At 34.0% G+C, this 25,577-nt stretch overlaps 1 protein-coding gene across 2 annotated transcripts in view; it reads right to left on the reverse strand.

Annotated features, from left to right (window-relative positions):
• Nucleotides 1-2,049: 2,049 nt before the first annotated feature.
• LOC105211323 (DNA-binding protein D-ETS-4) overlaps nucleotides 2,050-25,577 on the reverse strand; it is a 31,617-nt gene continuing 8,089 nt past the window's right edge. The window contains exons 1-5 of one of the 2 annotated variants that reach the window (XM_029039653.2): nucleotides 11,012-12,103; nucleotides 9,741-10,866; nucleotides 9,131-9,291; nucleotides 2,952-3,024; nucleotides 2,050-2,883 (exon numbers count right to left, since the gene is read on the reverse strand). In XM_029039653.2, coding sequence (XP_028895486.2) covers nucleotides 2,498-2,883; nucleotides 2,952-3,024; nucleotides 9,131-9,291; nucleotides 9,741-10,779 — 1,659 coding nt within the window. In that variant the 5' untranslated portion in view covers nucleotides 10,780-10,866; nucleotides 11,012-12,103 and the 3' untranslated portion in view covers nucleotides 2,050-2,497. Of the gene's footprint in view, nucleotides 2,884-2,951; nucleotides 3,025-9,130; nucleotides 9,292-9,740; nucleotides 10,867-11,011; nucleotides 12,104-25,577 lie in introns of those variants that run through there. The other variant, XM_011182676.3, reaches the window with a different exon arrangement.

A 25,577-nucleotide genomic window follows, 5' to 3' on the forward strand; every position in this document is an offset into this window, starting at 1 on the left:
TTTTTGAGGCATTTCTATGGAATCAAAAAATATATTTTTTATTTATTTTAAAGATAAATAATATCTCCATATGTTATAGTTATAGTTACATACAATCGAACACTTTAGTGAATGCTGAACTCTACTTATGACCAGGGATGACCTACGACTTTGAAGAATGGAAAAATAAAAAGGTTTCTTAGGTTCATTTATCACTTTAATCAAATATTCCTGTGGCGCAATTTTCACCACGATCCACCACTATTTCCACCCCAAACAAGTTGAATAACACATTTTGTTTTTTGACACATGTCAATTGCATTTTATTTCAATTCTCGAAATGTTACAATTCCTTTGCAATAAATAAATAAATAATTATTTTTAAATATTATTATTCGTTTTTTTTTTGTTTTTTCTTTTAATAAATAAATAAATTATGGTATAAATAATTGTTTGTTCGGCAATAAATAAATAAATAAATATATATATATATGTATATAAATAAGTTAAGTAAGCAACAATTCGTTGTACGCTTCTTATGTTTTTTTTGTTTTGTTTGAGTTTGTTTTGAGTACACACATTTAATTTCCCATTGAGTTATTGTAAACAGTATACAGAAATATTTGGCAACTCTGCTCACATAAAACTATGTTGGAACAGCTTGTGTTTGCTACTATGCATTTTCTGAAAAGCTTATAGCTAAAGCTTAAATATTGGTCACGGCGACCATTGTTGGTCAATAAATAAATAAATAAATAATTAATTAAATAAATTAAATATTTAAGTAAATAAATAAATTATTTAATAAATAAATAAATTAGCACATTAGTTTATTGCATAAATTAAATAGGCACAAATTGACGTTTAATGTCTTAGGTGAATTATTACAAAACACTGGTTCATCACTTAATGCTAAAATAAATAAATAAATAATTAAATATTTTTTTCCAACTTTCTTCTTCTTCTTCTTCTTCTTTCAAATGGCATTTGTTTAAGTGAAAATTGTTTAAATAAAACACTTTTGTTAGCAAGTGCTTTTTTTCTTTATATAAAATCAATAAATAAATAAATATTTTATTTAATAAATAAATAATTTATACACCCTTGTGAAAATTTTCTTTCACTACATTTTAAGCAATAAATAAATAAATAAATAATTGTGTATAAAAAATATTTTTTTTTGTTTTTTCTTTTTTTTTTCTTTGCACAAATGGCAAACATTTTGCTGCATTTGTCAATAAATATGTATATAAATAAATAAATAAATAAATAAATAGTGATACGCTGCTTTGTCTTCGTCATTTCGAAATTGCATTTAACCCTAAAGCTACCATAAATAACCCACACCCGAAAAAACATATCCATTTACAATGCAAATCACTTAACAAACTACATTCGCATAACTTCAACATTAATAAATAACTCGCTTTGCGTATAAATATATAAATATTTTAATAAATCAATATTTAACAGCGCCATGAAATGAGCTAAGCAGAAAATCTGGATGTTCATCGAAAATTTTTTCTCTATTTTTCTATATTTTTTTATAATATTTTAGGGCTACGTTAAAGTTGTTTAGTAAAAAATTTTCAAGGCAGCATTTCTATTTCGATTCTGTATATACTAAATTGGAAATCGCTTTATCTACGCTTTTCTGCAAAGCACATTTTCAAGGCGGTTGTCTAACTTTCATTACTTTCAACATCTTTTCAATATGCTCTCAATATCGTTTCATTTTCTTAAAGCTAAATTCTTTTGTTCATAGAACTTAAAATGATATATCATAGATATATGGCTTTCCAGTGTTGCCAAGTTTCATTTTCCGTACGGTTTTGTCAGCGCAACTAGTGTTGGGAATGCATAAAGTGCTGTTGAACTTGTGGAACACTTTTCAGTATGCATAAATACTAAAGTGTGCGACAAATTTTACACTTTAAAACATTCTATAAAGTGTGCAGAGTTGCTACTTTGCATAATAAATATCAAATATGCCACAAAACCGTTATAACGTTGTTAAAATTCATACCAACAATACTAACTGTATTGTCGTAGTTCATTTATTGGTCACTGGACATTTCAGAGATTCAAGAATTATCAACAGCATAGCTGAGCAATGCTGTTGCCGCCAAAAAAACAACAACTTTCTTGATTGTTGTAAATTTTACAGGCACTTTTTCTTTCGTTTATAAATAAATAAATATTTCAATAAATAAATAATTTAATAAATAAATAAATTATTTAAATAATTTAATAAATAAATAAATTATTGAACTCCTTAGCATCCATCCACGAATAAATATGTGTTTTTCGCTTAATAATTTAAATAAATAAATAAATAAATATTTTGTATATATGTATATGCAATAAATAAATAAATAAATAAATAGCAATAAATTATTTGTTTTTTTTTTCTGTCATTTAGACCGCTATTTTGTTGACACACCTAACTTTCATTATATATTACTCAAATGTCATTTCAAACTTTGACGTATAACTTTCCACCAACTCCCTCTTCCACTTACAATTGATACGGATGACAGAACTGATAGACCAAACGCTGCGAACGCTCCGTCTTCTTCATGATACCCTTCTTGTAGTATTGCCTTATCGAACGCGATAATTTGTCATAATTCATTGCGGGACGATTCTTGCGTCCACCCCATAGTTTCGCGACACGCACCGAATCTTCGATTTTGAATATGCCACGATTGCGATCGATCCAACGTATGGCTGTGCCGTGTGCGTGCGGTTCGGCCAGAAGTTCCTTGAGGAACTGCCACAAATGTATGTGTGAGCCACCGCTGCGACCGGTGCGTTTGGTGTCTGCTGATTTTGTGGTTGTCGTGGTTGTTGTTGTGCCGGCAACAGCTAGGGCACTGGTGGTGGGCAGCATATCTTCGTCATCTGAAAGTGAAAGAATTCGATAATTAATTTGCTCTACTAGCGAGTCAAGTTTTGAATTTGAAGCTTACCATCGCTTTCTGCCGCATTGCTGTTGAAATGATAGCGCCACACCTCTAGCTGTGCGTACAAGTCGGAACCGCTCTGAAATGAAGGAAAATAATTTTTTAAAGATAAAATTTAGCATTTAACTATTACTACTAAACACCTAACTATTAAATCTATGCATTATCTTTAAATAATCAATTTTCCAGTAAAGCCATAATGAGCCCAAATGTCCAAAATATCAAAACCCATTAACGGTGTCAGCCAATAAAACAACAACAATGCTGCGCAGCCGCTGGCGACCAAGTTTCGATAAACGCGCTGTTATATATTTCCAGCATACATACAAATAAATACACACACACACTCAAACGCTCATATGCATTTCATTTTGTATCGTAATTCGGCCTTGTCGCGTCGACGAAAGTCAACAGCTCTCATTTGCATTTACGCTTAGTTTAATGCCAAAGTCAGTCGAAAAAACTTAGTCATTTAATGTTTATGCGGTGCCATCATTACGGTTTCTGTTTCTGTTTTTATCTTGTCTTTTCTAAGAATTATGTAAGCGCCCAGCAACTGTAGGTACATATGTACAAGTATGCAGGTGTGAGTGTGTGTGTGAAAAGAGAGCTGTTGCGGTTACACAATTCGATAACTGGTATTAGCGGCGATTTTTTTGGAAGTTTAACTAATTTTTAAGCATTTTTGTTTTGATTGCAACTATTATATAGATACATATTTACATATATAATGCGTTGCATGTATACATATGCATATGAGGCTGACCTTTGACCAAACTATCTTTCTTTGTTATCTTAACAGTGTGCTCTTTCTCTATATCGGAGGCTTAGTTTTTGGAAATTTTTTTTTTTGTTAACACATTTCTCCACAATTTGTTATTTAATTTGATTAATAGTGCAGAGATAATGATTATATGATTTTAACACTAATTTATTTATATATTTTACATATGTAAATAATAATTAATGACTTTGTTGTTGTTTGTATTATGTTTTCGTATAGCTTGTTTGATTTGTAAATATGTATTTAAAAAATATTTTATTTTATAAATTTTTAAAGCAAAATATAGGTTACGTTCAATAGCAGTGTCCCACCAGAGGAAACACATTTAAACTATTAAGGATAGCCCTATGTGATGCCAAAAATAGCAACTAAGAAACTGTCTTCTAGGGTTTTTATTTCTCTAGAGAGTATCGTTTTTCCTTCCGCTTTTTCCAATATTTTCTTAGAAGAAATCAAGTCAAATATTTTAACCGTTCAGATTTTATTCAAAAACCCAAATGCTTGCTGTGAAAGGTTCTATAGATCATACCTATGAGTCTTTGTAATCTGAGTAAGCTAGATTTTATATTCGATCAAAAACTTCAAGCTCGGCAGTACTCTTTAAATATATGTATCTAAAAAAGGTTTTAATGCTCTATAATTATACAACAATTTACATGACTCTTTGAAAAATACCTTTGCTCTCAATCCATTATGAGATTAGGAAAAATATAGTGTTTCCACAAGAATCGGGTTTATAAAACCGAAACTGATACATATCCAATGAGAACTGATCGTTCTGTAAAAACTATTTGAAAAAGTTGTATGCCGTTACAACAACAATAATAGTGTTTCAAGAAATTTATACATTTTTTGAAGTGGGTTCGCATCTTTGGATAAGTGTTCCCATCATATCAACGAGGTCGGGTTTATAAATTATTATGAAATCGAAACTGATACATATCCAATGAGAACTGATCGTTCTGTAAAAACTATTTGAAAAAGTTGTATGCCGTTACAACAACAATAATAGTGTTTCAAGAAATTTATACATTTTTTGAAGTGGATTCGCATCTTTGGATAAGTATTCCCATCATATCAACGAGGTCGGGTTTATAAATTATTATGAAATCGAAACTGATCCAGATCCAAACAACACTAACCACTTGGCAAAAATTATTTGAAAAAGTTGTAAGCCATTTCGAGAAAAAATATGGTGTTTCTAGAATTTAATACAGGCTTTTAAGTCGGTTTGTAACTTTGGAAAAGTGGTACCATAACTACCCATAACATGAAGTCGAGATAGATCAGAAGAATATCAAAGTAAAGGTGTTCGCTAATACTATTGGATCCCAATATCAGTTTTGAAAACAATGACTTCATAACTAAGATTTTTATAGGCTGTAGAATAGATTTGAGACAAATAGGAAGAGATTGTTATAGTTTTCTGCAAAAATTTTTCTTGTGATCTTCTCTTTCTACTTGAATGTTAGTCAAAAATGCAGATTTTAAAGTTTTTAAATAGAAGTGACTTTATGCTCTCTAACTTAGACGAAAAAATTTGCTATTTTGGTCAACTGGGTTGGGTTTGTGAGCTTGTTGATCTTGAAGACGAACTGAGTGAGATCTACAATTTCAATAATTTCATATAGTTTTTCTAGATCTAAAATCTCAAGTAAATTTAATGAAATTATTTATGAAGTCAAAAATGCTGAAAGTACCTTTCCTCTCACTAAAACATCTTTCCCGAACGCCTATAAACCTAATTAAAAAGAAGCAGCGCAATAATTGCAGCTTGTTATCGATATTTTCATGATTCCCTCATTTAGATCAATCAACGCTGATTTAACTGTTAACAAAATCAAAATACCAAACAAAAACAAAAAAATGCAACCACTCTAACAGTAACAACAACTACAAACACACAAACAACAGAAAACAACAAAAAGAAAAACAAAAAAATAAAGCCGAAATGCAACACACAATGCCGGCGCGATGCCAGTCAGCGGAGATTGCATTGATGGAATATTTTCATTTACAATTGACACGCTAACCAACAGCAAGCAAGCAGTACCAAAAAGTGCAACAGCAACAAGCAGACACAATGCGAGCGCGTGACGAGTAACAAAATCTCCGAAAAACAAAAAAACATTAATTTTGTGTTATTTATAGACAGTGGGCATAAGAGTGGGCCAGCAGTGATCAGACCCCCGACGCCACCGCGCCGAATCAGCAGTTGTGGTGAATGTTTTCGCCGAGGGGTGGAGAGCGGGTGTTGGTGGAGCGATTGAGAGTGGCCCAACAACGTGGTTTTGGCTACAAAGCGCCGAAAGACACGCAATCTACAATATTGTTGTACAACAAAACCATACAAATAACAACAACATATACGGTATATATAACTACAACAACCGACCGTAATGACAAAATCGGCTCACTTTCACCTTGCAATGTCGTTGCTGGTCGTTGGCTCAGTTACTTTATTTCCACATCGTCAGGCGAGCTGTATTGTTGTTGCTGTTGTTGGTTTTACTGTTTATAGTGTTGTTGTCCATTGCTGCATTGTTATTGTTGCTGTGACGCTTCCAACTTGCCACTCGACAACTCGTTCGTCTCTCTTACCAATCAACACAATTTATGTTCTTGTTGTTGTTGTTGTCTCGATATTTGTTGCTCTTTCACATTATGCACATCGCATAAGCTTTGGCTAAATTATCACAATTCGGCGCATAATAATTTTCCAGCTGGTCGCGACGAACGAACGGCCTTTCTGTCCCCCGCCATTCCGCCGTCATTGCAAGCCGTCGCCACCGCGAGTCATAGTAGCACCGTAGCTGAGGTGATGGCTGAGCGGGGCCGCCGTCTCCATGATAGCGGCGACAGCTACAATTTCACTAAACAACCTTCACACTCGCATTCTTTTTCACCTTCGTCCATGACCACGGTTACTGATTTTTTCCATTTCGCTTTTTCATTTCATCGATTGCATTTCTTCAGCGCCGTACGTTCGTCCGTCCCGCGCCGTCTGCTTGCGATTGTGTCTGGCGGCTTTGACGTGATCACGGTCAATCTGTCGCCGTCACCGACGCTACAGACGCTCTTCCTCCGCTTTGCACTTAGCAAAAGCTTGTGTCGTCGATATGAAGTCGTTCTGGTTACGATTTTTGTTTTGATTGCTGCCAAGCGTGTCATTGTTGGTATTGTTGTTGCAATTGCCGGTTTTGTTGTGAGTTTTGACTTTTTGCGTTTTTTGTGTTTTGCGGAATTTTTTTCGCGTTTCCGATTTTGTTGATTTGACTTGTATGGCTGTGTGTTTGGCTAACAGTGTTGCCGGTCTGCGTGAAAAGGCACTAGTACGAAGTTAACTGATATAAGGACTTCGATAGCTTTTTGGATTTACTCTTAATTTGGACATCTTGGTTTTTGAGAGTTCGACTAGAAACGCTTTTGAGGTCATTTAGTGAGGACAGTTCTTGGGCAAGTGATTTTAATGGAAGAAGAATATATTTAGCAGTTGTTCCATGTTCCAAAAGCATGGTACCAAAACCTCAAGTTAGGATAAGTTAGGTTAAAGGGCAGATCTCGCATGCAGAAAATCTCACTTGGATAAGAGCGCTATCCATTGTGGTACCGAAAACAACTCCTAAAGGATCTGAAAGACCCTCAAGATTTGACAAAGCATTTAGAAACTATTACTTAAGATTCTTTGCGATTTTTCATTTTAGAAGTACCCTGATATTTGAGAAATGCTATTGAGAACCTTTACAATGTTTGAGAACCTCAGAAAACTTTGAGATCTTCCGGTTTTATGTACATTGGAGGTCTGTGGAACCCAATCTCAAAACCAAAGTTACAAAGGTTTTTCGGAGAACATTATGAAGATTAGTAGCGAAGCTTTTAAAACCTCATCTACCCTGGGAACATTTGACGTTTTCAAGTTTCACTCATAAAAGTTGGATTAGTTTAGGTTAGACTAAGACTAGCGAGGTTGCCTCGGCTCTTAAAATAATTTCGTGATTAATATTATCCGCATTTTACTAATTCTTTTCGAACTTATATACGAAAATGTTCGGAGTAACATAACCGTTGGTAATACTGTCCGCCACTTTGCGCAAGTGCAATACGTTTTAATATTAATTTTATTGTTTTTATTGCACTTGTTTTCCATATCAGCTTGGTGCTAGTCATTTACTTTCGTTTGCATACCCGTTTATAGAACAAAAACAACAAGAAACAACAGTAAAAATTCAACTACTACAACAAAGCTCACTTAATGTGCTTCTCTCACTCTGTCTCTCTATCTTTCACACTCTAGCTCGCGCTCCCTCTGCCGCTTTGATCGCCGCATTCCAACATTTCGACTCGTTTACTGTTGATACTTTTTCCACTCTATGTAGTCTTCCTCCTTTCTTGCTGATCTGCCATTTGGTGAGTCCAAAAATAAATTTAACACATTTTTGTTGTTGTTGCTGTTGTTATGACTTTTAACTAGTCACTCGATCACTTGGCGCACCGCTCACTTGCGTTAAAAGCTTACTAATCGTTGGTAAGTTTGTAGTTGTTGTTGTTGGCGTCTGCAGCACCTTACCGTTGCGCTGTCATTGTTGTTGTTTTAGTTTAATTATGGCTTTTAGGCGCGAGCGCTGCTTCTTCACTGCTTGTGTGTGTGTGTGTGTGTTTGTCTGTCCGGCGTTTATGAAAATGACGTCAACGCAGTTACGAAACATGTTTCTTCAATTCTCTCGCCTCCTCTTCGCTCGGGGTTTGTTGTTGCCAACACTATTTGTTATTTGTTTAATTTTAAACTGTCCATTTTTGTGCAAAATTAAATTTTTGGCCCCTTGATTTTGTAACCCATTCGTATTTGTTATATGAGTAGTATTTGGAATTTTTCGTGCGACCACTTCGGCAAGTCTTTCTTTCATTATTTTTATACATTTTTTTCTCAACTCTTTTGTTGCTGTTTGTGGGTCTCTTGGTGATAAGTAGTCGTCTTTCCTCTGCGTCTTTTGTCCACCGCACTAAGCATCATTGAATGTGTCTTCAACTGCCCGCCCGCCCGACTTGTGGTCCAACTCGCTGTAACTGTATTTTTGGGGCAAATGCATATTAAAGTTTACGGCATTTACGGTATCGCACACATGCGAGCGGTTATAATGGAAAAGCTACCTTGCATCTTTCTTTATTTTCTTGTGCTCTACTTAACACAAGGGACAGCTTAGTGAGCCAGTTGCGATTGCGCAATCAAAATTTGCTTTGAGTACAATGTGTGTTATCGAAAGTTATTATTGGCCCTAATAGCTTCATTTGCATTTATCGATAAATAAATAAAATATTTTTGTATTTATCGATAGATCGACTTTTCGTAATTTCTTTTTTCGTATTTAGTAGTTAATCGATAATGTTTTCGGTTTTAACTCACCTCTGGCACTCGTCGCTTGAATTCTTCCTCGCTGAGCAATATCAGTGCTGCACCAGTTTCCGGGAATTTCGCCTCCAAATCTTCGATTTCTGGCAATTTGAACTGTGCTACTGTGGAACGTAGCCAAGAGTGTGCTTGAGTTACCGACCAATCGCAGGGATCTGAAATGAAACCAGAACAGTTAGACACGATTCTTCCATAAAAGAGAGAGCACAAAATAGAGGCAGGCAGCTTTCGAGTAAACAGATCTTCAAAACTTTCGGAAAAGGACGAGATCTCATGATCTCCTCATTTTTCTATGATGATCTAATAAATATAAATCGACCTTATTAGGACCACATTATGTAAAGCCCAATAAATATAATCCAAATTGTTTGCTCATGGAATTATAGTTCACCTGGATATTTCGTTAAATTTATGGTTGATAGTTCTTAAGGACTTTTTCGTAAATTTCATATTTATAAAACTTTCTAATAATCTTAAAAAGCTTCGTGAATAAATATCGGGATATAAAGTCCATTGTTGACTGATGCAAAGGACCATTTCTTTATGAGATTTGATATTATCCCGACATATCTTGTAGACAACTAAACTTAAACTTCTGACTTACCTTGTGATATCTGCAGTTTGGCGCAGGTCTCCACGGCCAAGCTCTTCGTATCCTCGAGAGCCATTGAGATCACTTGTTCGATATTGTCACCAACTTCATGCATACTACAACCCATGGGGAAATGGTTTTCTTCAAAGAACTCACGTAGCATTTGTTGATCTTGACTTTTTTGCTGTTGTTGTTGTTGTTGCTGCTGCTGATGTTGTTGTACTGGCATCGCTGCAGCCGGCTTCAAATGACATTCGCTGTTGCTGTTATTGTAATCGGTATAAGCTGTGCTAGAGAATTCCTTCTTATCGAGCAACATATTCAGATCGATCAATGTCTCCACATCAGCATCGAGCGGTTCCGACTTGATATCGGGCCACGATGAATGCGGCGACGGTGCTTCACAATTGGATTCGGGCGGCGATGGTGGCAGGATATGCAACTCTTGTTTAATATTGCAGGCATCTAGCGAGGGATATGGCGATGTGGTGTGTAGAGATGAACGCGACGAGCTCAACGAGGAGCTCAGCGACTCGAAACAACCGGCAAATTGTGTTTGCGGAAAACCGTATTCCGATTGTGCGGGACTCGATTGCGGAGAGGGATAAATATGCGGATACGGTGGTGGTGGTATCAATTGATTGGCTGATTTCAGCATCGGTGACGCTTGTGGCTCACGCTTGAACTCCTCCGGCAGGGAGATAGTGGAACCGAACGACCAAGCTTGCTCGACTTTAATCTGTGGTGGCGTTAATAAGTTATGGAACGGCACGGAAGCTGGGGATAATGTTGTTGGTGTTGTGGGTTGTGTATTGCAACCAAATTGATAAACAATAGTGGGTATATTCCCGTTTGTTTGTTGAGCACAATCCTGAGGTAGTAGTGATAGATCGAAGTTATCGGCATAGGCGGCGAAAGGATCGTTGTAGGTGGACGCGCACGGCGCAGAGGACGTGGACGCGGATGAGTTGGATGGCGGTTCGAGAAATGCGTTGGCGGAAACTGCTGGTTCCACTTTGAGTGAAAGCGAGAGTTGAGCGGATGATTGCATCGGCGTTGTTGTGTGTGTACCAGTAGTTGGTGACAGCTGTAGATGGGGCACTGTGTTGGGTGGCGCCAAGCAATTGCTTTGAGTTAACTGCAATGAGGCGAGCGGAAGAAAGAATTTATTGTAGAAGATCGCTTAGCAAAAGCACAGTTAATGTATTTTTCTAAATTTAAGCTTATAAAATCTTAATCGTTCACTATAAAGTGCCATTCAAATTTCAATCAAGCACACTCACTTTTATTAAAACGCTATTTTTTCGTTTTGATTTTGAAAGCAAATCTATTTTTATCACAATATATCTAGCCACTTTAATTGAGTTGTATGAGCAAAATGTGCGCGATAACCACAGCCTTGACTTCCGCGTACGTTTCCATCGAAATCAGATCAATCATACAGTTTGGCCATTGGCGGAGCGAATGCCGCTGAGCATACCGTCAACAAAGCGCGTCATTCTAAAACTAGTCGCTACAGCTTCTAAGACAGCGCTAAATATTTCTGCGCCAAACTCCAAAGCGTACGCTTTACCTCACTGTTTAGCTGCCATTTTCCAAAACGCTTAGCAATGCAAATCGCGCCGTTAGCGTGTTGGCTGGTATGACGCCACAACGATCGGGTGCGATCTGTGTGCACGCGGCGACTCAGAGAAAATTCCCAAACGAAAATGCATTTGTGCAAGCTGTGGGCTTTCACACATTTTGATTTGCTCAAAAACACCCCCATCAAAGCGATAAAACCCTCAGAGGCGCTCGTGTGTTGGTTCGTGTGTGCATCGTTCCATCGTGAGTACTCGCATGCACTGAGCAGTTCTGTGCACTAAAGGGTGCAATGTGAGCGCAAATGCAAGCGCCGAAAGCTCGCAGTGTCAACTGAAGTCGAATTGCATTGCTAAGCGCTCAAAATGTGCTGCAATGAAGCTTGTATTTTTAGAATTTCCGCGCAACAGCAGAGCAAGGCGTAAGCAATAAAGCTTGGCGCTGCAAAAATTGCATTTCATGCTAGAACTAGTTTGTATCTTCTAGTCTGGCTTTCAAACTATTGACGCCGCTCAATGTTCTGTGCGCTTTGTTCTTAAGAGTTTCGTGGAAAAGCGCTCAATCACTGAGCAGCATAAGCTTGAACTGAAAGCTAGAAATCAAAACTAAGCGCTCACTATTGTTGTTATGGTTATTTTATTAATTCTATTTTGATTTAAGGAGCGGTGTGTGTGTTTACGTTTTATTCTATATTTTTTCATATCTATTTATAATATAATTGATTTTGTGTATTTTTTTTTGCGTTGCTAATGCGCGCCCTGAGAAGCATATCCAATGCGCCGCACAGTGGGCGGAGTTCACACAAATTAAAAAAAAAAAACATTTACAGGCTGAGTATCGAATTCAATTAAATAATAGTAATTCAATAATTAACATAATTACAATTTACGTATTTAAATAATGGTCATCAAGAAAATTATCATTACGTTTAATTTCTGGTTTACAATTTCTGTAAAGGTAATAACGAAATTTAGATGAAGATTACTTAATTATAAATTTGGTAATGGTAATCATGAAAATTACGATTATAATTACTTCATTCTGATTAAATAACTATTGATTTATATTTTCAATAATCATAATCATAAATACTGCGATTAAGATTATGCAATTACAATTTCAGTAATGATAAAAGTGAAAATTACCATTATGATTACAGAAATGTAATTAAAACTCAAAAGTTTATAATTTCAGTAATGATAATCTTGACAGTTACGATTACGAATTATTGCTGGTTTACAATTTCAGTAATGGCAATCAATATTAAGACTACTAAATTAAAATTTCATTAAAATTACCATTATGATTACATACATGTAATTAAATAATTTTTGGTTTATATTCTCATTAATGATAATCGTGAGAATTACGATTACCTTTCTTTCCTGGTTTATAATTTCAGTAATGGTAATCAAAATTAATTACAATTTCAATAAAATTACCATTATGATTACATAAATGTAATTAAATAATATATGGTAGATAATCATGAGAATTACGATTACGTTTCATTTCTGGTTTATAATATAGTAATGGTAATCATAAATAGTACGATTACAATTGCATACATGTACTTAAATATTTAATGGTTCATATTTTCACTAATGAAAATAACGTTTAGATTACTTAATTACAATTTTAATTATGATAATCCTGAATAGTACGATTACCATTACATTACAGTAATGTATAATTAATTATGATAATTTCAATCTAGATTACATAATTACCACAATTCAGTAATGGTTATCATGAATTACATTACATAATTGTAATTAAGTTCTTTTTGGTTCTCAGTATAATTACCCAACACTGGTAATCCAGAGGCTAACGTTTTATAAATTTGTTCAACATTTTATAACCGTAACACACATACTCTACGCTATTAACACTACACTAGTGTTGTTGTTGTCGTTAGTGTTTGTTTAGCAGTTGCCAGCGGCCGATTTTTTAAAACTGATTCGGGGTTTTCCAACGCCAAGCCAGTTTGAGTTCGAGTTGACTAGGCGTGAGCAGCAAAAGCAAGCGAGCGAAGTTCTAAGTGTACATGAGAATGGACACAGTTACTCATATACATATATACATATATATACAGATATGTATGTAAGTAGCTACATGCAAACATGTATGTGGCATGCGAGTTAACGCCGACGGCGCTGGCAATTTTATACGAACATTGTTTGAAATTTATATGCGCGAATTCACTTCATATGCTATACATGCGATATATGTGTTCGTTTGTGTTGTTGTTGTTGTGCTGTGTATTAAAATGCAGACATAAATATGTAAATGCCGACAACTAGTCACGAAGTTATTACATTTTTTATTGTGGAAAAAATTGAAAATAAATAAAAATAAATTCGAAATCGAATTGAAACGCTTTAGAATTAGCAATGCAACAACAACAACTGCGCGAATATAGAATAACCCAAACGCTGGAAAATGTAAGCGCTGGGATTTTACAACAACACGTCAGACGCTGTTGGCTGCTGACTGCTGGCAGCTGGTAATTGGAGTAATGATTGTGGGCAGATAAGTTGGTTGGTTATGCCGTGAACTGTGGCCATACGTTGTTGTTTTTTGCCAACACATTCGTGTTGTTAAACAAATACCAACAACAACAACAACAAAATGTGTTACTACAACAACCAATAGTGGCAGTATGTGTCAATTGTGCGGGAAAATTAATTGATTTGAATTTCTAAAAATAACTTTGCGACACGACCGTCTCAGCAGCAGCAGCAGAGACTTACAGTCCCGCTTCATTCGTTCGTTCGTCCGTCCGTTCGTCCGCCTGTGCGTTTGCGCCTGTCAGTCGTCGCATAAATATTGTACACAATGAGAGGTATTGTGTGCGATCGCTTAAGAAAAAAATTCCTATTCGATTTATGACGTTTTCGAGTTGCGAATTGAGAATTTATTAGCTGCAACATTGACAGGTGTCGAGGCGCAAAAGCACCAGCAGCGGCCGTAGCAGAATGACAGTAGAGAAATATAGAAATTGCAAAACAACAATCACCAATGATTTGCTGTTTGCCTATTTACATAATGGTTGAGTTAAAGCTCACAACTGTTTATAACTTGATTGCCAGCCACAATTGTCGCTTGCCTCAATTCGTTACGTTAACTTTGCTTTAGACTAGCAGCAGAGATTTAGAACACGAAATATAAAGTGTTACTTTGCCCTGTCCCGTTGTGTGAACGCTTGGAAAACGTGCAGCGTTCTTCGGTTTTTCTGTTTCACACCAATAACAATCGCAGCGTTTGTTCGTCGCCAGCGTAATGGCAAAGCAGGAAGTTCTGTGGAATTTCCATAGTGATCTAATTTAGTGCGCAATATGGCGCAAACAGGACAAGGCGGGAGGTATGTTAAAAGCATAGTTTTAGCTACGTCAAATGGGTAGCGATAGAAAATGTAAACATTGTAAATTAATTTATGCTTGCTACAAGTGGTATGACATTGAAGCTTAATGGTTGTTTTATATTGTTATTTAATTGATTGAGGAAGCAAGTGTTTACGAATAGTTGATACAAAAAGCCATCTATATTTAGTCTTTGTAGTATTGTAAACAGATTTTTAGTGTAGTGTAGGCTTACCACTGAAACTGAGTCTTTAATTGAGTTCATTAACAAGTGTTAAGTATATTTGTAGGCATCTAATTTAATTTATTCAATGGCTGAATGGAGCAAATAACAAATAAGCATTGATAAACTATCAATATACTTATAGGCGTGTCACACTTTTTTTTAATAGAGTCAATTAATGAACGATTTAATTACGTCATTAGATCAGTGATCCATAAATATATTATACATACATATACTTGTAGATATTCTAAAAGGCTCTAAGGTTTAGTCAATTCCTTGATTGAAGATGTTTTAAAAACTCCTTAGTTTAGTCAATATGCTATTGCCTTATAGCTTTTTCTCACAGCCGCTTAATATATTCGATTAGGAAATGCATTAAAAGTATATATGTAGGTTTCTGATACTTTATATTATTTTGTCAGTAGGGAAATAAGCAAATGATCCATCGATGTAATTATAGACGTTTCACAGCCCTTTATTTCAGCCCTTTAACTAAGTCAAGTAGTAAGTAAATCTCTTGAAGCCTTTTAATGTAGTCGATTAGTAAATGAATTATAAGTATTTTTGTAGGCTTCTAGTTTAATTTAGTGAATGGCTTAATTGAGTACGCAAATAGTCTGCCAATCTACTTTAGAGCATTTTAACTGAGTCAATTATTGAATGATTTGTAATTGTTTTAAATAGCTTCACATGCCGTTTGAATTGAGTCTGGAAGAAAGTCGTCTATATCAATGTTGCTTTGTGGATATAGATTTTTAATTTAGAAAAAAGTTTAATTTACTTAATTACCAAGTGTTCTACGTCTATAGTTATTTGATACAATTTTTTAATTGAGTTGATGAGGAATTGAATTTAATTCGTAGGCCTATGAGTCTTCAGCCTTTATTGTAGGCATCTCTTAATGAAGTAAATTAGAAAATTACTAGCAGCTATTGTAAATATTTAGTCGATTGAATTAGTGAATGGTTTAATTATGTAAATTAGTAAGTAAGTTTGCTAATTGACTCCATTAGGTGCTGCCTAAAACTATTTCTATGGAAAAATTATTTAAATTTAAACAATTTAAAGAACTACTTTAATTATTTATGAATTATATAATTTATATATATTTTTTAGTATATTAGAATTTAAACAATAAAAGTTGAATATATTTAGTTCATTTTTATAATAATGTGATTTCAATGTAATTGGTGTTGATATTAGAATAAAACTAATACAGGGTGCTGATTATTTTTAACAATTTTTTTATATGGTTAGTTAAGGGTTTCAACTCAAAAGCAGAAGTGATTTTTTTATCTTAAAAAATATTTTATATTTACTAGCTGCTTTAGATATGATGTATTTTTAAATCGATCGTAATTTTTCTTTCACACTAATTTTTGGATTATAGACCCTGAAATATTTCAAATTTGAGTTTATGTTATTTTTTTTTAATTTCCCGTAACTGATTCGCAATAAATATCTTAAGAAGTAGTATTATTGGCTTAAGAAAAATATATTCGTTCTGACAGCTTTTTAGTGTTTATTTGTTTGCTGAGTTAAAAGACCACGCCCACTTTACCCAACACCAAAATATGTTTACGCTTTTCATAAATCATATAATCAGCACATAAATTCCTTTTACATTCCCCTTTCAAAACACATAGTACAACGTCAGCCAACCACCACACACACTCACTCACCCAGTCAAAGCCAAACAAGTTCGCTGCTTAAGTCTTTCGTTTGCGCTTCGCTCAACTCTGCGCTAATTTCATTGATTTTGGTTGAAATTGAAATATACGATTTTAATTTGAAATTCATTAATTCCAACAGCGCGCTCGATGGTCATTTGCGGCCGCAGAAACCAGACTGACAAATAGCATACTTAGTAATTGAAAATGGCGAAAAAGCAGAAAAACTGCGTGATTTTAATACATTTTGTTAGTTGAAGTTGGAAATATACATATATGAAGACCTGAGATAGTGGAAAAAATTATTATGCACATTCTTGAGCGTTGCGTTGTGCTATTGTTTTTCTTTTTGCCATTTAATGCCAGTTTTCTATTTTGCCTTTAAGCGTGTGGTTTTTGTTTGTTGTTTTCTGAAGGTCTTTGGATGACGAGTGGTGTCTTTGGCTCCTTCGCACGTGAATCATCGCTACGCCTTTGATAGTGGCAATTTCAAATGAAATATGCGCAAAGCATTGCACAACAAACGCAAAGCCACGCATAGTGTCTTAAAAGAAAAACAACAACAACAACAACAATAACAATAGCACCAACTAGCTTGCTTAGCCCTAAGCGAAGGCCGCGGGGTAAATGGTAAGCAGTAGTAAAGCAAAAAAAGTCTTTATACATAGTAATAAAATAAAGAACAAACAGCTCACAAATGTCCAAGTAATTTATGTGCACGTCACCGGCCGCAGGAAAACACACCATTTCATACTCGGACAGAGATATGCCTGGGCAGTGGCTGATAGCAAGCAAACATAAGTATTTGCCTTAAGTACCAGCAGGCATTGCCCGGCTGCCTGGTGAAGGGTTGTGCCTTTCTCGTCGCGTCTATTGACAGCCCAGTGCAGCGCAGCTCCGGCCGTCACGTGCGCATGCGTGTTGACAGTGCCAGTCGCCGTGCGCTCGGCCACACGACCGCTTGCTGCGCATTTGAATGCGTTCTAAGCGCTGAATGCCTCTATGCTGCTTCTGCTCCTTCTCTTGCTTGTTTTTGGATTTTTGTATATTCGCAAACACTGGCTTGCGTTCGCTTCTAATTCTGTAGGCGTTTGCCTGGCTGTGACAACGCGCGCTTTTATGCCACTTTTTTTTGCAGCGTTCATTATTTTGTAGCGCATTGCACTCATTTTGTATGCAAAACTTTATGCTCAATCATAAACTGACGCAAGTTAAGTACTCGCATTTAAGTATCTGTCCCTATCAGCGCATAAAATCAGCGCTGGCTACCATTATATGTTGGTTTGTGTGCAAGTGTTGTTGTTGTTGGCTTTGTTTTTGGTATGCGCTTTATTAAGTTAAATGTATTAAAAATGTTGTTGGTAACTTTATTCGAGAAATAATTGGTGATTACGAGCACATAGGTATTTATTTGTGTACATAAAATCTAAACAAAATTTTATGACCAATTAAAAAATAAAAAAAAATTATAAAAGTATAGAAAAACCTTTATTAATGAGTAAATATAGATGGTTTGTCTGCTTGATGATTTAAATTTATAAAATTAGTTTATATTTGAAACTGTTAGCAACCCTTTTTGAGAAAAAATTATTTATAGCACATAAATCTAATGAAATGTTATATTTTATACGAAAATATCTCAAATTTAATATAAATATTTAAATAAAATAATTAAATAATGAAAAATCCGTTTACCAAAAAAAAAATGTAATGAAATATTACTAATAAATATGTGGCAATCTTTCACAATTAAAGCCTTAAAACCTTTTTTTTATATATATTTTTTGAAAAAAAAAAATGCAATAACATTATTTTTATTAATTTAGCTCAAATAGTTCCAACCATAATCCATATTTAAAATTTTTGGTGTATTATTTTTTTGGAAAATTATTATAATATGTACTATAAATAAGCATTTTGAAAAATAGAAAAATTAAGTTTTGAAATTTTCATTTAAAAAGGATATGGCAACCCTAAAAAATCAATTTCTAGACAAGTTGGCCACTCGAATGTTTATTTTTAAAATTAACTTATTATGGCAATCCTAATAGCTAAAATTTTTGTTATATAAATGTTTTTGAAAGTAATTGTAAAATATACTATAAATTAGTATTTTGGAAAAAACGGTGTATGGAAACCCTAAAAAAAAATATTTTATGATTTATAAATTTTCTAAGTTTAATTAATAACATAAATATCCAGACTAGTTGGCAACTCTAATGTTTTTGTTTTCGAAACTATTCAGTTTTCACCAAAAATATTAATTTAATTGGATAAAACAAATTATGTACCAAATTAAAGCTACTTAAATTTTAGGTTTCATATTTCTCGGTAAATTTCCAAGGTTTCGAGTTATAGTAATTAAGAATTATAACTTATTGATGACATATTCAATAATATTGAAATGAAAAAACAAGTTTTGAAATTATTTTCAAAAATATAAGATTATCAGAATTATTGTTCCCTATTGCGAGTGTCGACTGGCAGTAGAAAAGACTCCAGCGATTGAGTCGATTATACATTATTTTGCTATTGTGTAACTTGAACGACAAATATCAAAATTTTCTAACGATTGAAAAAATTTTGTCTATAAATGAGCGATTGAAAAGCATTCACAGTCGATGGTTGAGCGCCTGATATACACTTACAACAGCACCTGTTGTCGACAATCACTCAGTAGTCGATTATCTACTAACAGTCGACACTCGCAATAGGGGTGATTAAAGATTAAAATTAACTCAATTTTATTTACAAGATAGTATATAATTTATATAGTGGAAATGAAGTCATAAATACAAAAACAATATGCAATACTGCCTCTAAATTATGAGCAACATGGAACCGAAAACAAATATGTAACTGAAAAATACATAAATTTATATACAAGTATATAAACTTGTGTGTATACAAATATCTGTTTAACTCCACAAAATCCCAAAATGTATTTGAATTGAAAAAATTCCCGTTTTAACTATGAGATATCGGTTTTTATCAAAAAGCCGCTGAGCGGAAAATCTATTTTTAACTTGATTATAAGATAAAAATACTACGGATTCCCTTTGTTGTGCTGTGTAACGCAGAATTCATTTTTCTGCTGGAAATCCCTTTACTTGAGTGCAAGCGAATCAATAGATTTATGCAATCAATTACTATAGTTAGTCATCTGTGTTGATGAGTTGCTCATCTATACAGAGGCAACTAATCGCAGTTTTTCGCACGAGTGTGTGTGTGTAGGTATGAGAGGCTGGAATATATTAAGAATGCAACCATAATTGAGAGCAAAAATCCGAACAATGCAGTCGAAGAAAATAGGGAGCGCAACTCGGCTAATTAAAATTGAATGACGCTTATTATTTATGGGATTTTCCGAGTTTTGCAAATAGAGAAATTTATGAAGAAATAATTGTTGCGATTTAAATTGCAAATTGTTTGAATTCGAAATGAAAATTAGTTGTTTGTTATAAACTTATTGTTGAGGTGATTACTGGAATGAATGGAATAGAAAATGTAAATGATATAAAATTTGTGGATAAGGAGATGTTGAGTATAAAATTATTGCAATTTTGTAATTTTTTTTAAATTCTGTGTAAAATGTACTCTATTTGCTTAATACGTAGGTTGCCAACTGTTTCAAAATTTAAAACAACAAATTTTTAAAAATAGAAAAGCATTAAAAGCATCTGTAAAGGTTGAAAAAAGCTGACAATTTAACATATTTTTGATGATGGTTGCACTTCTTTTAATTTTTTACTTCAACAAAATATGTATAAAAATATATATGTATGTATATATAAATAATAAAATCTACGAATTATAATAATACAAAATTTTCAAAGTAAAAATGTTCAGTTGGGAATAAGTTGTGGGGCGCTTTGTCACTTAAAAAAGTTTATACGTGAAAGAATCAATACGGAAAACAAATATACTAATATTTAATCTAATGAGTTATTAGAATATGGATATTAAACCAAAGGAGTTACAAAATTCTTATAACTGAAAATATTTTTCCGAGGAGAGTTGCCACTTAAAAAAATTTTCAAACTAAAATATATATAAGAAAGAAAGAGAAACATAGATCTAAATAGATAGAAGGTTTAAATTTAAAAAAATATTTTAGCAGTGTTGCTACTTATTAAGAACAAATGTACTTACGGGGCTATACCAGTGTGACATTTTCAAAATATATATTTTTTTTTTATTTTATCGGTAAGATCGTAGCTTGAATAGTTTTTGAATGGTAGCGTTCTAAAGAGCGACCGCCCGCAGGTATAAGCAGCTATAGCGAAATTTTTTTCAGAACTACGCCATTTTGTCAATTTTTGATATTTTTCAAATTTCATAACTCAGCTATAATACTCTTTTTGAATGTTATTGTTTCAACTACTCATTCGGCCGGAATCATGTCAGCAGTTGGGAAACTTTTTTTTTTTGGTACCTTTTAAGACTGCACATAACTCCGTTATTTTTCAATATTTTTGTAAAAAAAAAATGTTAAAATATTGCAGAAAATATACCTTATATGTCCAAAAACTTTCGAAACATTCGATCGATTACTTTCTTTAAAAAAAAATTCACGAAAATTGCCAAATTTTTTATAGGTTCACTGGTATAGCCAAAAACGAGCTAATAAAATAGAAATATTGATCCAACGAGTTATTAGAATGTGGATATTAATCCAAACAGTTTACAGAAGCTTATAATTGAAAATAGTTTTCCGTGGAGTGTTGCCATTTAAAAAACATTCCTCAACAATATTTGTAAGAAAGATGAGTTATTACAGGGTTTAGAAGTTATACTATTGAACTGATTTTTAAACAGCGTTGCCACTTATTAAAAAATAATGCACTTAAAAACATTTTACAAGAAAATTGATGCGAAATCCGAAATACGAGTTAATAATATATGAGTGGAAATCCAAATAGGTTTAGAAATGTGTAAAATTGAAGATTTTTTGAGAAGCGAAGAGATCCACCACCAACCAATTATAACTTTACCAGAATATGTTACTCGACTTTTTAAAACTCCAGACATAGAAGAGACAATAGAAGAGAGATTAAAGTGATTTTTGTATAAAATTTTATTTCTATTTTCAATTTTATTATTAAATTATTTAATTTTTTTGTGATGCATCTAGCTCAGTAACAACTTTATTTGTCGGAGCACAGCTGTACGTACTTAAGCTCGTAAAGTAAAATATGTATTGTGGTTTAGAAGTGTAAACTCAGAACATAGCTATTATGAAATCCAGTTTGTTGAGACACCCACCAGCAACAACAACAACACACAACAGCAATAAGTGAAAATAGAAATAAGACAAAATATAAAAGTACGAGCATAATAAAATCAAGCGCTTGCGCACGATCAAATAAATGGGTTTGTACGCGTTAACAAGCGATCTCTACGAATATTAAATCAATACAAAAGACAAGAGATAAATAAATACAAAGAAAACAAAAAATTATAATAAAGAACAGAAAATGAAAAAAATATAAATATGAAAAAAGGTAAAAAAAAAATAAATAAAATAGTATAAAAAACAACAAATCAAGCCAACACCATTTTGTCAAGTAAGAACACACAAGTGTTTATTTACACATGTAGTTGTGTAGGTGTGTATGAGCGCCAACTTGTTTTCGTTCTTAACACAGCTCAGAACGTTCGTTCGTTTGTCAGTGATCCACATACATAAAATATAAATGAAAGATTATTTTGCATTTATTCTGCTTACATAAATATTTATATGGTACCAGTGCTATTTTGGTTGTTGTTGCTGCTGCTAGTTGTTGTACGTACGTAAAAGCAATTTGTTATAATTTCAATGCTTTTATTTATTACTTTGTGTGTTGTGTTCTGGAATTGGTTTTTTCTACGTTCTGCGCAATAGCAACTGACCCAGCCCAACCCAGCGACCGCGGCGCGCCAAAGTAACGCCGAGCGATTAGCAGCGTTTGCCATTTGGCGTTTGACGTTTGAACAAAGAATTATTAGACTCGGCTTGTATTTATAATTCAACCTTGAACAGCTACAAGCAATTGAAACCGTAGAAGCAGCGCGGCATTGCAGAGAGAACCAGTATAAAGTTACAATATTTGTTGTTCTTTTTTATGTACTTTATTGTACATTTTAATGCCTTTGGTAATGGAAATTGTGGCGTGAAGTAATAAAACCGGCCCGAAGTGTTCAATTAGTATTGATTTCCAAACCTTTTATTATAATATATCGCGTCGAGTTAACAGTTAGTCTGTTAATGCTGAGTACATTGAGTGCATCGTACGCCGCTCCCTTTGGCAAATGCTGAAACGCTCCTGCAACGCGCTCTACCAATCTAACATTTCAGTGTCAGCGGTGAACGCTTTTATCAACATATTCAAATAGACTCGTTTATTTATGCAATTATATATCAATATTGAAAATTTGAATTGCATATTAGAATGGAGTGGGCCAGAGAATATGTACGACTTGAATGTATAGGGTGGTTCAGTGTTTACTATAGTAATATAATACAATTTTTTTTACTCTAGATGGTTTAAATATTACAACAAACAATAAAAATACTGAATGAATATAAACGGGGTGGTCCAAAGGTTTGAATTCGGTTTCAGAATACGTGTACCACTACCTTTTCTAATTCTAAGTCATCCTGTACTACAGATGTCAGAACCTCGATCAATTTAACAGCAGTTCGTGTAGATTTTGAGTCAAAATAGTTATAATTAATAAGAGATCTGGAATCCAAAATGGATTACTTTAATCATATTATAGCTATAAAAGCAAGGAGCAAGCGTCTTCGATTTGCCATTTTTCTGCTCGCTACTCTTGAGCGCTGATCTCTTATCTAACATTTTGCATGTAAAAGCAACAACAAAGTTGGAGAGTTGAATTCGATATTAGAGAGTATGCGGACTTACTTCGTTTACCTTACTAAAGTGGTATAATCGCTCTCTTAAATGCTACCAGGCTTCATTGAACAGATTTTAGACCAGTTTTACTTTAAAAACGCTAAATGAGGTTTCACTATTACTCAATATGAGTGAGTAGTTCGATTGGAAAAGTATCGAATAATGTCGTAGGAACATACGGCAAAAAATAAGGGACCGCTTGTCACAGTTTATTTGTGAGCAATATGGACGAAATCGGACTGCATCAGTATTCAGATCGAATCGAAAGTCTTCCTGGTTCAATTTTCAGTTGGTATGGTTATAAATTGTTCGACCATGAGCAATTGTAATCTGAAAAAGGACAAAAGAGCTTGACACAACCTCTTCCGGTAATTATTTTTGCCTTATAATTCCGATTTCCCTACCCTGGCTATGTTTTCTAAATCCTAAGTTTATAATAATCTTCTTTTTTAACAACCATGGAAATTATTAAAAAAAATATACTTTGTATACAGATTTTTGCAGTTTACAAGCTCTAGGGATTTTCATAATAAATTTTTTCAAACTAATTAGTTAGAATAGATTTCTATATATTTCAATAATTTTGTTTTTATTTTTTTGCAATTTATTTTATTTTTTGTTGTACCAACTTACATTTTCTTAAAAGAAATAGTCATTACATTCGAACCACCCCATACACACATTTTTGCATTTAGATTAGTTGCAAATCGCACGAGCGGCACACAAGTTGGCGATTGCCATCAGGTAGCGCTCGGCTTGCAACTAGTTGGCCTTGGCTGCTGTAGTGGCGGCCACTTGTTGTTGCTGGCTATGACTGCTGCCGCTGTGACAGCGCGCTGGTAGCAAACAAAGAATGCTTGCATTTAAATAAAAATTAAAATTATATTAATTTGTAGTCGCATTGCTTTGACAGCGATTGCTGCTTGTGGATGCACGAGTAGCCATGCAGTTTTCTTGTGGCAGGTGTGCAACAGTCCGCGCCAAAAGTCAAGCGACAAATTGAAATACCCATGGCTTGCCATTAAATTTCAATTTGCTCAACAGAAGATCATTTGAAAGCCAACTTTATGCTGTGGCTCAGCAGCGCGTGTGTATTAGTGTCGCCAACTTTGTGCGGCACGTTTCGGCAATAATCTGAAATAATCGCATTACAAGAAACGCTACGGGCATCGGGCATGCCGCAGCTAACTTACATAGTAGCCGCAAGCGGCTTAATTAATTTAAAGGCACGGCGGACATGGTGTTGGAGTGTCACTGCCGTGGCGGCGCATGCGTGGGTTGTGCCGTTGGAAAAGTCACAAAAAATAAATAAGAACCTTATATAAATATTCTGTATGGAATTATGCAAACAGTTTAGAATCAAAGCACTTCAGTCATTTAACTCACAAACAACAACAATAAGAGCAACAAAGCAGTCCTAAGGTAATAATAATGTCAGCGATTTATGCTCGTGTGGCGGTTAGCAACGCGCAATCGTGACTTGAAACTTGATAAAATATTAATCTCAATTAGACGACGACCTTTCGCGTTGGCAAAATCAAGACAAGACAGCTTTTGTAGCTAGGTTCAGCAGCACTTATGTGTGTTTGTCTGCTTGTTGTTGCTGTGTATATAGAATTGTGTCGCACGAACTACAAAATGCAGTTGCAGTTTACTACATTGTTGCATGCTACATGTTGTCACACTTTTTTGTTGTTTGATGAATTTGCAATCTTTGAAATTTTATAAAAAAAAAACGAAACAACAATGAACAACATTATACCAAATTTATATCGTAAAAGCAATACAAATTTATATAAGAATTTATGTAGAAAATTAAATTTCGGTCAATTGTACGAAAAATTATGAATTTTTTAACAAAAGTTTACACCTCTGGTTCATTTGAACTTCTAATAAAAATTTTTTGGTAATTTTGAGGTTGTCTAAGATTTGAAAGTGTGTTAAACCTAGCTTATATTGTAGAATGGGTTCTAGTTCTAACTTATACTAAAATAATAAAATGTTGGGGTATTGAAGACCAAAGTGGTCTAGGGTCAAGAAAGTTCTCACTCTTCTTCTATTGTTTAAAAATTGATAATTTCTGTCCTATTTATCGAGGACACAATAGACTA

This window comes from Zeugodacus cucurbitae, chromosome 2 (genome assembly GCF_028554725.1).
Source record: "Zeugodacus cucurbitae isolate PBARC_wt_2022May chromosome 2, idZeuCucr1.2, whole genome shotgun sequence".
Taxonomy (NCBI): Eukaryota; Metazoa; Arthropoda; class Insecta; order Diptera; family Tephritidae; genus Zeugodacus; species Zeugodacus cucurbitae.